The following is a 12,753-nucleotide window of genomic DNA, read 5'->3' as shown; positions in this document are numbered from 1 at the left end:
ACTTTCCCATTTACCTATCAGGCACATTATAGTCTCGCCCTTCTTTGCAACGACATCTTCGGACATCACAATGCTCATAGTGCTGCAGAAGCTCTTGGTAAGCATTTTCCTCTAATTCCCAAGATGCATCTCTGTAAACGAAGCAATGTAAAATGGACTTTGGCCTTAAATGTTACATAAAAGGATATCAATCTAAAAATAAACTCGTTACAAACTTAGGAACAAGGATAAAATTTGTTCTTTTTTAGGATCATTCAATTCAAAATATAAATCCATTAATGTTATCTTATCCTACAGTTCATTACTCTCAATGAATTTCAAATGTTAAATGAAAAATTAAGTAGAAATTTTCTGAAACTTGTATTTCTCTTAATATTTCACTTCCAATTTTTAAAATTTCAAGTTTAGTACCACTATTTCTGGATTTCTCACCTTTAAATATTAAGAAAATTCTTCTCATACACTTTAAATTTAAACCACATCTTGATTCTCATATAATTAATACATACTAGTCCAAAGCCTATTATACTTGTGTATAATTCCATGAATATGGTACACAAGTGAGGTGTACAATTATTAAGAGACTATTAACAACTAATGAGACAGTTAAGTCACAGTGCCTGGTCCCAAGAACTGGCAATCTGAAGAGGAGAAGGAAGTGGTGGTGGGGCAGGCTTTACATTTCCCTTTTTGAAATGGCTGCTTATCTATGAGTAATTAATCAATATAAATGACTATTTCCATTTTCATTAAATTCCTCATTTAAAATATGTTTTCATCAAAAGGCTAAATGTAACTCACTTTTCAGGAATATGAATTCCCATTCTCAACATTTCTTTCTGAAATATATCACTATTATTGCATATAGTGCACCTAAAGAAAAACACTCCTGCATTTATCGCTTGCACCTACAGTGGAAAACAGAAAATACATGGTTAATTAAGATTATCAGGTTAGGAATTATATAGCTAACAGAACATGTGCTACTTTTAACAATATATTATGAAATTTTATTTATGTTAGTGGTTCATAAACTTTGTTAAACTAAGTTATCCCACTGCTAAAATTTGGAGATATTTCTCCCAGTGGGAAAACAATATTAAGCCAATGAATTGACTGTTCTTTACATCTCTCACCCATGTGTTTCTCAACCTTTTGTATCTAATGTCATTCCTGTTCCCAAAAATTGTGTTGTCCATCACTCTCTGTGAATAAAACAGTAAAAATCTTTGGTTACTTAATCTAGGAAGGATGTTTAAATAAATGATACATATAAAGCATCCTTGGTTCTGTTTTTAACTCAACCTGTTAGTTTTCTTCTCAAGAAGGAAGAAGCATAAAACCCATTCTTACTGCCTCAACAAATACAAATACAGAAGCAGCAGGCAGAAGATATTCAAGAGAAAGAGTAGCCAATTCTCAATTTAAAAACTAGAAGCACACATTTATTTAATAAATATTTAATCCCCACAATATAGGTGCCAAACACTATGCCTGTACCAGAAACAAACATAAAATGACTTAGATTCTGTTCCAAGGAATTCTTGTGAGTAGGCATACAGTATAAAACTACTTTTAGAAAAGTACATACAGTAAGAGAAAGAAGAAGTACTGAAGTTTATTTAAGAGCTTGGCAAAAATGTCACAGGAATGGTAAGGTCAAAGTTAAGTTTGTAAAAAATAGAGATGTTCCATGAAAATAGGATAAAAGATGACACAAGGAAAGGGAATAGCACATATTAACTCTCAGGGGCAAAAAGAGTACATGTGATTGGGGAACTTACAATATCCTTAAAGATTACATGCTGACCATACTGAACTAAGTAATAAAAACACAAAGATAAGTCAAAGTCAGTAGCGTGAAGAACTGACAGGGAATAAGGCATGTAGGAGCTAACAGGCTCCAGGAAAAGAAAAACTGTCTGAAGTGAAATCACAAAGGGCTTAAGATTCAAGGTAGCAAAAAAGGATACACAAAAAATATTAAGCAGACCTGAAAGACTTGGGGAATGATTTGTGGATGGTAAAGAAAGAAGTGAACAAAGAAGAATCCAGGTTCAAACAACTACAATGTAGCACACACACACCATGTGAGAGGAAAATAGCAAGTTATTAATGAAATCTCTGCTGAACCTAAAGGATCTTTGAGCAGTGGAAACAGAAAGAAAAACAGCAGACATGAAGGATACCAACAAGACCACAGCAATGATGGAGAAATCCAAACTGAACAAGAATAGTGACAATTCTTTCCATATACAGAATGGAAAATCTATATCAATTCCTTTGATACTAATCTATAGTCTCTCCTCACAAAATCCTAATATATACAGCATTTGTAGAAGTCACAAATAAAATTTGCTTTTGCTGTTCACTCAGTCGTGCCTGACTCTTTGCAACTCCATGAACTGCAGCACACCAGGCTTTCCTGTCCTTTACCATCTCTTGGAGTTTGCTCTCACTCATGTCCATGGAGTCAGTGATGCCATCCAACCATCTCATCCTCTGTTGTCCCCTTCTCCTCCTGCCTTCAGTTTTTCCCAGCATAAAGGTCTTTTCCAATAAGCTGGCTCCTTGCACCAGGTAGGTGGCCAAAGTATTGGAGTTTCAGCTTCAGCATCAGTCCTTCCAATGAATATTCAGGGTTGATTTCCTTTAGGATTGACTGGCTTAATCTCCTGGCAGTACAAGGCACTTACAAGAGTCTTCTCCAGCACCACAGTTTGGCGCTCAGCCTTTTTTATTGTCCAGCTCTCATATACACACGACTACTGGAAAAACCATAGCTTTGACAATATGGACCTTTGTAGGCAAAGTAATGTCGCTCTGCTTTTTAATATGCTGTCTAAGTTTGTCAAGGTTTTTCATCCAAGGAGCAAGTATCTTCTAATTCCATGGCTGCAGTCACCATCTGCAGTGATTTTGGAGCTCAAGAAAATAAAATCTATCTCTGTTTCCATTGTTTCCCCATCTACTTGCCATGAAGTGATTAGATTAGATCCATGATCTTAGTTTTCGGAATGACAAGTTTTAAGCCAGCCTTTTCACTCTCCTCTTTCACCTTTATCAAGAGGCTAATTCCCTCTTCGCTTTCTGCCCTAAAGGTGGTGTCATATGCATATCTGAGATTGTTGATATTTCTGCCAGCAATCTTGATTCCAGCTTGTGCTTCATCCAGCCCAGCATTTTGGATGATATATTCTGCATAAATGTTAAAGAAGCAGGGTGACAATATACAGCCTTCATTTACTCCTCTGCCAATTTTGAACCAGTCCACTGTTCTATGCCCAGTTTTAACTGTTGCTTCTTGACCTGCGTACAGGTTTCGCAGGAGGCAGGTAAAGTGTCTCGTATTTGCTTAAAATTTGCTTAACCACATATAATTCTCATCCTACTGCATAGGTTTGTTCCTCCTTCAACTCTTTGTATTAATGGAGTTCAGAGATTAAAAAAACTTTTTCTTTAGGTATGATTATAGCTACCTAAACTGGGTAGACTCCATTTACTATTTCAGTTAAGACTTGTACCAGAGTGGAAAAGCCACTGAAGCTCCTTCAAGAAACATGATTCAAGAACAAGTTCTGTCCTTGTATGCTCTAACCATGTAATAAGTAATTGTTAATATTTACATCACAGACAGGTGTCCACATGGCCATGACATTATATTACACCTGCGTAAAGTAGACCTACATTTTTGTTAGTAGTACTATTTCTAGTTTTTAATGACAGAATTAGAAACTTAGTACTTTCAGAGTTCACAAAAAGTCCTAGGGATACTAGATCAAATTGGAGAACCTCTCTTTCATTATTAACACAAAATGAGGCAAATCTTATTTGTCCTGAAAAATAACACACTACTATACAAAGTTAACAAGATGATACATTTGGCAGCAATTACATTCAATTCATTCAAATATAACACCTTAATTAAGATAATAACTTTTTAGAGATTCTCACATAATATGAACTTCTTCTTCAACAGATAAAGATAGTACTTCATGATGTTTAGAATTGCACTCTCTGGATCCTTTTACAAACACTATTTCATGAGAATTAATAGAATCTCTACTATTTACCCAACAAAACAGGCTCCATCCTGCCACTTTTAACTGAATAATACTAAAAAGAAGAGTTGAAGGCTCATAAAACAAACAAACAAAGTAATCAAGCTTTACTACTTGGACTACTGTAGTACTATTAAGATTTTGTTGAAATATAAGAGGATTTACAACATCTCCTAACTTAAAAAAAAAACAAACTTTTGTAGATAATTTGTAATCAATACTAACATTTCATTTTACTAAATAATAATAAAAGCTAAACTTTAAAAACAGTATAAATTTAAGTGAATCCTTTGATAATTGGCATTATCAACAATAACTGCCTATCAATTGACACTTTCACACACGTATATTACATATTTGATGTTATAAATAATTGGGATCTTTTTAAAATTTTAAACTATCTTCTGAATTGAAGAAACTGCAGATTATTTAATATTGTTTTATGATATTCAATTTACCTGAAAACCTGTCATCAGGTTTGACATACAAGGTGGCTCTCAAATAACTATAATATATTTCAATTCATTGGACTGTAATCAGTTTAATTTCAAATGCTATGATAAAGTGTTTCTGTGTGTGTGTCCATGCGTGCACTCAGTTGTATCTGACTCTTTGTGACACCATGGACTGTAGCCTGCCAGATACCTCTCTACACGGAATTTTCCAGGCAAGAATACTGGAGCGGATTGCCATTTCTTTCTCCAGGGGATCTTCCCAACCCAGGGATCAAACTTGTCTCTCTTATGTCTCCTGCACTGGCAGGCAGATTCTTTACCACTGTGCCACCTCAGAAGCGCATGATAAAATGTTTACTAAACTAAAAAAAACAGACCTCTTAACATTAAATTATCCTAGCTTACAACTTATTATTTCACGTATCTTGGTTTTTCTAACTTTAAGCATATAAATAAACTTGGGAATTAAAGACTGTGCATTATTCTTTGTGATATACAAACAAAATCCTTGGGTAAAAACAAATTTTTTTAAGTGTAAAAATACATTAAAAGGTAGTATCTAAAGTATTTACCAAAACATTAACTGTATACCTCAACAGAGTAATTTTACATGTAAAATTTTATTCAATAAAGCTATTTTAAAAATTTACAAGTAATAAGAGCTAAAACACATGTCTAATTCAAATCAACAAGCAACATACTTTATATCAGAAAATGTTTACAAACTATCTTACCTGCAAACAGTCTCTATGAAACCAAGCATTCTTACAACAAGGACTTCGTAACACGCTGTAAGTTGGAATAGGCTCTATAAATTCCAAGCAAATGGTGCACAGTAAGGAGTCTCTACAATTATTAGATGTAATTATTTGAACAGGTCGATGTTTCCAACAAAATGACCTAAAAATGTAAATTAATTAAAAATAACATCTAATAAATTATAAAGCACAACTAAGCTAGCATTACAATTCATATTTAAAAGAGAAAATTCATTTGTCTCTTTCACAATTAACTTACAACAGGCTGGGGAAATGCCACTGTAAATCAGTCTTATCATCTATAAGCAAGGAGAGCTACATTTTCCAAATGTGAACCTTTTGGTGCTGAGATTCACCTCACAGAATCTCAGTAACTAATACTATGCTGAGAATTATGAAATATTGTTAGTAACAGTATACACAACATTTGTACTCAAACCTGCACAAAATCAAAGGAAGGAACTTATACTTTAAAATATTATTATAATAACTAAAGTGCAAACAATAATTATTCTTAACCCACTAAATTTATTTCCATTTGCATTTTCTACACTGTAGTTTTCATACATAACAAACCATTAAATAGGTCAAGAGCACAAAGACTAAAAGAAATAAATCACTCATGATAACAAACACCAAAATTCATAAAATCTTGATGTTTAGAGCTGAACTCAAGAAACGAGTATTTTTAGGGGCATCCCAGGGCATAATAGTTATTTTTCTGGACTACATCAAATTTACATGTCTTCAATTTACTCAGTAAGAATACAGATAGCCCTGTCAAAGTTAAACCTAAAAAGTAACATAAAATCTAGGATTATATATATAAGACGGAAATTTCTACTGAATGTGAATAAATTAACACTTCCATATTATAGTCTAGGGCTGAAAGCTAGAGGTGAATATTAATCATTAAGGCCATTACAAGATATTGTAATTCTCTAAAGTACCCATATAACCTCAGTGCAACTTTGAAAAGAAATTTTACAAAGGAATGATATAATTAGGGAGATCCATATCCATTTTCCACTTTTCCTTTACATCTTTCATATTTGACAGTTAATTAACTCACGCAAAATTGCCAGTGAACTGGAAAATACATTCTCTCTGAAGTCCACAGGGGAAATGATAACTCCGTTTACATCGGGGTGCAACACATCCAATTGAAGCACCCGTTTTCTTGCAAACAGAGCACTTCTAGAAGAAAATATAAAAATAGGGATTATAACGTAGAAAATTTGAGTACTATAGGTAAGACCAAGGTATAAATGAATATTCTTTGTGGAGAGTCTGATAATTACTTTCATCATATAATAGCTGTGATTATAGTATGTTAAAGAGATTTCCCGAAAAAAATTGTTTTACTCAGAAACAATCCAATCTAAAGAGTCATTCGTATCACAATTTCTGATAAAGGAAACATCTTTAATCTAATGTGGGTGAGACAGCGAAGCTTCTTTTCCTTCCTACCTGCTAAAATATTTTAAACTGAAGGGTTTGTAAACATAAAGATTATACATGAAAGTCTCATTCAAATTTCTACAGAAAATACAGTTAGGAAATATTTATTATATATAGGACAACAGCAAAACAATTCTAAAAAACAATTTGTAAAAAACTGGTGAGGATCACTCTATCTTAAGCAAATGAAAAAGTGTTAAGATACCCATAGTAAGTAGGTTAAGTAGTGGTTCCCCAAAAGTTATGTTCAAGGCCTAATTCCTGGTACCTCTGAATGTGACCTTACTTGGAAACATGGTCTTTGTAGATATGTTAAAGATTTCAAGATGAGTTCATCCTGGATTTAAGGTGGTCCCTATAAGTTCTTATAAGTAAAAAGAGAGAGAGATTTAAGGCACACAGGGGAAGGCCACATGAAGATGGAGGCAGAGACTGAGGTACGCTGCCACAAAGCAAGGAATGCCAAAGGCTGCCAGCAGCCATTAGAAGAGAAGCATGAGCAGATTCTCCCTCAGAGCTTCCAGAAGTCAATCTTGGACAGCTTGACTTGGAACTTCCAGTCTCCAAAATTCTGAGAGAATACATTTCTGTTTTAAGTGACCCAGTTTGGAGTAATCTTTATAGCAGCCCTAGGAAATGAATACCACTGCCTCTAACTTAAATATCACTACAGTATATAAACAGAAAAATAATTAGATGAATCAATCCTTACTAAATACAAAAGAGTAGTTCATATACCTTGGAACCTCTGAGATGATACTGGCCACTAATGAAGGGATTATACTGTCCACCTGTCAAGCACTGCCAGGTTGTAGGAGGATACCTTGCTAACCTGAGTCTCTCCCTGTAAACTGACATATGGAATTCTATTTTAAGGTCGTAAATGGAGACACCTTCAGGATCAAGAAATTCTCACAGGTTCACAATATACTCAGAGAGGATATGATGTCTTAAGAAAGGATTTCCAAACAGTACCTGTAGAGGCCATCTTTCATGACAAGTTCACTATCACCAGAAGATTGAAAAATTTTGATACTCTCACAAGGCCCATAGGTAAATGCCACTGTTACCCTTTTCTCCAAGGTTTTTCCCTTGTGCCTTAGAACCTCTACTTTATCATTACCTCCCCTGTATCTTGGGCTTCCTAGTCGCTCAGATGGTAAAGTATCTGCCTGCAATACAGGAGACCTGGGTTCGATCCCTGGGTCGGGAAGATCCCCTGGAGAAGGAAATGGCAACCCACCTCAGTATTCTTGCCTGGAGAATTCCATGGACAGAGGAGCCTGTGGGCTACAGTCCATGGGATTGCAAAGAGTTGGACACGACTGAGCAACTAACACACACACACCCGAATCTTGAATATCCTTAAAAATAACCACTTTCATATCTTTGTCTCAACCAAAATAAAATTCTCTGAATGTTTCCCTTATAGAACTTCTTTTATGAAGCTGCGTATTTTCATCCTCCTTAATTTCCAGACTTGGCAAGGAGTAGACATGAAATATAGATAGAGGTAGGGAGAAGGATAAACAGAACATTTTTTAAGTTCTGTGCTGCAGACTGTAGGCCATTACTCTACCTTCAGACTTAAAAAGATCTGATCCTTGAACCTAATGTCACCTAACTTCCTCCAGACTTTGGCACCCTCCTCCTTATTTTAATTCTTGCTATCATTCTAAATGACTTCTGCATTGATAGAACAATCTTTCTTTTTTTTTTTTTTACTTCCTCAATTAAAATGTGTCAATGCACTTCATCTCCACTTCAGTGTAATGAAGAGACCCTCTCATCTGCCAAAACTGCTCCACCATGGAAGTCATCAATTCCAGTACCACATTCTCTGAACAGAAACCCCTGTACTTCCAATCTTCTCATTCTCTAACTCTCATTATTTCTACTCAGAACACATGGAGACCTACAGTCCATTCCCTCACATAATAACAGCCATCACACAGAAGATTCACAGACTGTAACTGAATGAATAAAGAGTTAAAGTTCAGAATACTTATCTTGGAGGACAGGAGAAGGCACTGAACATAAACAAACTGTATCACAGAAGAGCCACAAGACATGAGGAGACTATAAATTACTGGTCTGTATAGCTGTGTAATGGCCATCTCAAGCTATTAATCCAACCCAGCAACTGAGGTATAAGAATGAAAAGTAAATAATTGGATTGCCTCAGGATAGAAGGTCTGAAGAACAGTTGAGTGGAAGTAAGATCATAATTCTGATGGTAAGAGTGGATGAAATGATGGGTAGGTTGGAAGAAGACAAGAAGTGAAATCAGTATTGCCACACATGTTATCCAAGGTTGGTTTAGCTCTTTCATTTGCAAAAATACAAAATGCTCTAAACTTTACTGTGTTTGACAAAAATAAGAACATAAAATCAATGTCTTATCAATTTCTAGTAGACAAAGTGATGGAAAAGACTTCCTTAATACTGACAATATTTATGGTGCAATGAGTAAAGTAATTTACTTACCAGTTTAGAAGCCCTAGTCACTTCTTTCCTGATATCTTCTATTAGAAAACCATAAACTCCTTCTTCTTCTTTACCCCTCTGCCAAATTCCACTTGACATCAACTATGAATATATTCTCAATTAGAAAATAAACTCTAAGAAACTTGTTTGGAATAAAAAATATATATCTATAATAGTCCAATAAAAATGGATATAAAACAATTCAAATTTCAAGTATCTCTTACCTATAATAGTTATTTTTCATAGTCAAAGTAAGAGGCTACTCATATTCTTTGATTTCAAAGATACTATATATCAACAGGTTATATAAACAAACTGCTTTCTAAAAAGTATCACAGAAAATAACAGGGAAAGGGAAGGAAGACAAACAATAAACACATATGTTCAAGTTTTAGGTGGGAAAAAGTGTCAAATACTGAAAGATGTGTATGTAATAGTAATAAATACTATGGAGATAATTATCAGTAATATTTCAGATTAACTCTATAAATCCAGCTGGATTCTAAATCATAAAAGATGTAATTATAGAGAATCTATTGAATTACAGTTAATGAAAATAAATTTTTAAAAATAGGTTTTAACTTCAGTTTAAATATATTAAGGGTACATGAATTAAGGAAAAAGCATGAGACTGTGACTAAGTACTGGCTTGCAAACCAGGATCTGTGCCCAACTTTCCAGAGCCCTAGGCAAGTAATTCAGTGTTTCTAATATTAAACACAAAAATAAAAACAACAGACTAGGTTGTTTCCAAGTCTCTCAGCTCTAATATTCCATTACCATTTATAATATTACTATACTGTTCACAATGAAATGCCAGTCTTGTAAGTGTTGAGCTAGGGTCAGCATGTTTTGGGATTACTACACTCATTAATAAGGAAGAACATAAGGGAAATTTTGATATGACCAAGTTAAATATATTAAATAACTCAATAAAACTTCAGACTTGTGATTAGAGGTTTTAATCAGTGTATCTTAAAAAAAATCCCAAAAGGGCCATAGATTACTTAAGAATTATGAGAAAAAAAAAAAAACAAAACCCAAAAAAACCAACCCACTGACTAATAAAAAAATAGCTCTCCTAATTCTATTACATAAAAAGTAAAATGAACTCTTTAGAAATATAAAAAGGTTTTCTTTTGTGATACGAACTATAAGACTCTGTGTTGTTGTTTATTCACTAAGTCCTGTCTGACTCTTTTGTGACACCATGGACTGTAGCCTACCAGGCTCCTTTGTCCATGGGATTTCCCAGGCAAGAGTACTGGAGTGGGTTGCCATTTCCTTCTCCAGGGGATCTTCCTGACCCAGGGATTGAATCCACATCTCCTGCATTGGCAGGCAGATTCTTTACCACTAAGCCACTTGGGAAGCCCTATGAGACTCTAAGCCCTATATGACTCTAAGACAGATAATTTGGAATGTCAACTTCATGTTCCCCTAAGTCTTGGTACAAAGTAATTAGGTTCCTAGACCAGTCTACAAACCTTAGAAAAACACCAAGAATTTATGTTAGATTATTACTCAAGGAAGCATCTAAGTTTTAACATGGATGCTGTTCTAAGAATAAAAATATGCCCCTAAATTTGTTGATACTCCTCCCTTAAAAGTGGTGGGAACTAATTTCCTTCCCCTTAAGTGTGAGCTAGAATTATGACTCACCTCTTATACAACTATAAAAACTAGGTCATATAGCTCCATCTTGGTGTACATCTATCCCTCTCTTCTATTACTTGCTCTGGGAGAAGCCAGCTGTCATGCTGTGGGCAGCCCTACAGTGGTGCCCAGGAAGTAAGGAACTGAGGCCTCCTGCCAAGAGGCAAGAGGAACTGAGGCCAAAAGCCACATAAGTGAGCCACTGGAGGTGGATACTCCAGCCTACCAAGCTTGCAGATGACCAAACCATGCTGACACACCAACTGCAGCCTCATGCAGAAGAGACCCTGAGCCAGAACCACCCACCTCAGTCAATACCAGATTTGTGTGCCCCATAAACCACTTAAGAACAGAAAGAGAGTCACAGATGTGGATAAGAAACTTACGGGCACCACAGGGGAAGGGTGAGGGGGTGGGGAGAACAGGAGGCTGAGACTGACATGCACACTGTGACGTTAAAAACAGGCAACTACAGGGACCCGCTGTCTGGCACGGGGAGCTACTCAATGCTCTGCGCCCTACACGGGAAGAGAATCGAAAGAAGAGGGGACACATGTACATATGTGTAACTGACTCACTTATAAGCTGCTCAATTTCACTTATAAGCTGGATAATTAGTTAAGCAGCAATATATATCTATTACAAGTGCCAAGGACTACTGTATATACTCATGTAACCTTGGCATCATGCTAAGGCAGGGACGGTACCACTAATATATTAAAGCAGATTCAATGAGATGAGAAGTTGGTAGAGGGAATGGGGAACGAATGAGAGACAATTCTCAATATGCCATCATTTTTTCTTGCAACTGAGTGATCCATAAATTAACCTATATCCTTTTCCACAAATATTTATTACCTGTAGTCAGAATTTCTCTTTTCAGGTTCTCTGTCAAAGAAAATACTTTTATTTTACTTCCTGAGCCTTCAAACAGGTCCTTTCTGAGAATTATCACTAGCAACAATGAAAACAACAAAGTTGCAAAATGAACAACTCCCTTACACACCTAACCATTTTCTACTTTTTACACTGAGGCCCCAAAGGGTTAGACAAAAATAAGCAGGTAATGATGACAAGTATTTCTATGCATCAAGTAATTTCAGAATCTTAGAATTTGATAAATGAAAAATCTTATTTTTACATAGCAAAAAAGAGATCCAGGGAAGTTAAATGACTTATCCATTTCTCAGAAACCAGCCATCAGGATCAAATTTTCTTCTTTAGAAGAATACCAAATTTTTAGTATTTAATTAAAAATTATACTCACCAAACAATAGTAATGTACAGTAAGATTCCATTTCTCATTAGTTTTCTTTTCTCCATATTTAATAGGACAGTCATCATTTTTTCGACAGAAAACACAAGCTAAGAGTGAAAAAAGTAATAGATATAAAAAAATTTAAACAAAAACCAAAAAAAAAAAAAACCCCCTATGGAATTGGTGTTTCTCTCAACGATGTGTTCAGTTCTTTTTGAGAACAAATTACATTATATTGTTTTCAGTAAATTAAGACTTTCAATACCTATTTCTAAAACAATGTGACTTTACATTTTTAAATTACTCTTTTAACAACAAATCCCAGTGTGTTGTTAAATTGGCAACTCATTGAAAACAACCACTTAGTAAACTCTAAAACTTCATCTCTCCACTAAAGCAATGATAATGCTGCCAAACCCATCAGTATCAACTTTTCAGAAACTCTGAAATCTGATTTAAAAACTTGAAATAATGAGAAAAATGCTTAATAAAGAAACAAACTGCCAAAATTTGATGACAGATTTGTGGCATTTTAACTTACCTGCCTACTATCCCTCACTCTCCAACTGCGCAATGGCCTTAAGCCCAGGGTCAATATGCATTGTTCCTTAGGCCAT

At 35.0% G+C, this 12,753-nt stretch overlaps 1 protein-coding gene across 2 annotated transcripts in view; it reads right to left on the bottom strand.

Moving 5' to 3' along the window:
• G2E3 (G2/M-phase specific E3 ubiquitin protein ligase) overlaps positions 1-12,753 on the bottom strand; it is a 67,755-nt gene that overhangs the window by 26,965 nt on the left and 28,037 nt on the right. Inside the window, exons 3-9 of one of the 2 annotated variants that reach the window (XM_043921439.1) lie at positions 12,146-12,243; positions 9,223-9,324; positions 6,347-6,471; positions 5,251-5,416; positions 1,137-1,205; positions 802-908; positions 15-131 (exon numbers count right to left, since the gene is read on the bottom strand). In XM_043921439.1, coding sequence (XP_043777374.1) covers positions 15-131; positions 802-908; positions 1,137-1,205; positions 5,251-5,416; positions 6,347-6,471; positions 9,223-9,324; positions 12,146-12,243 — 784 coding nt within the window. The remainder of the gene's footprint in view (positions 1-14; positions 132-801; positions 909-1,136; positions 1,206-5,250; positions 5,417-6,346; positions 6,472-9,222; positions 9,325-12,145; positions 12,244-12,753) is intronic. The other variant, XM_043921440.1, reaches the window with a different exon arrangement.

This window comes from Cervus elaphus, chromosome 13 (assembly GCF_910594005.1).
Source record: "Cervus elaphus chromosome 13, mCerEla1.1, whole genome shotgun sequence".
In the NCBI taxonomy this organism is placed as follows: domain Eukaryota; kingdom Metazoa; phylum Chordata; class Mammalia; order Artiodactyla; family Cervidae; genus Cervus; species Cervus elaphus.
Note: the sequence above shows the minus strand (reverse complement) of the source record. Positions and strands in the feature narration are given on the sequence as shown.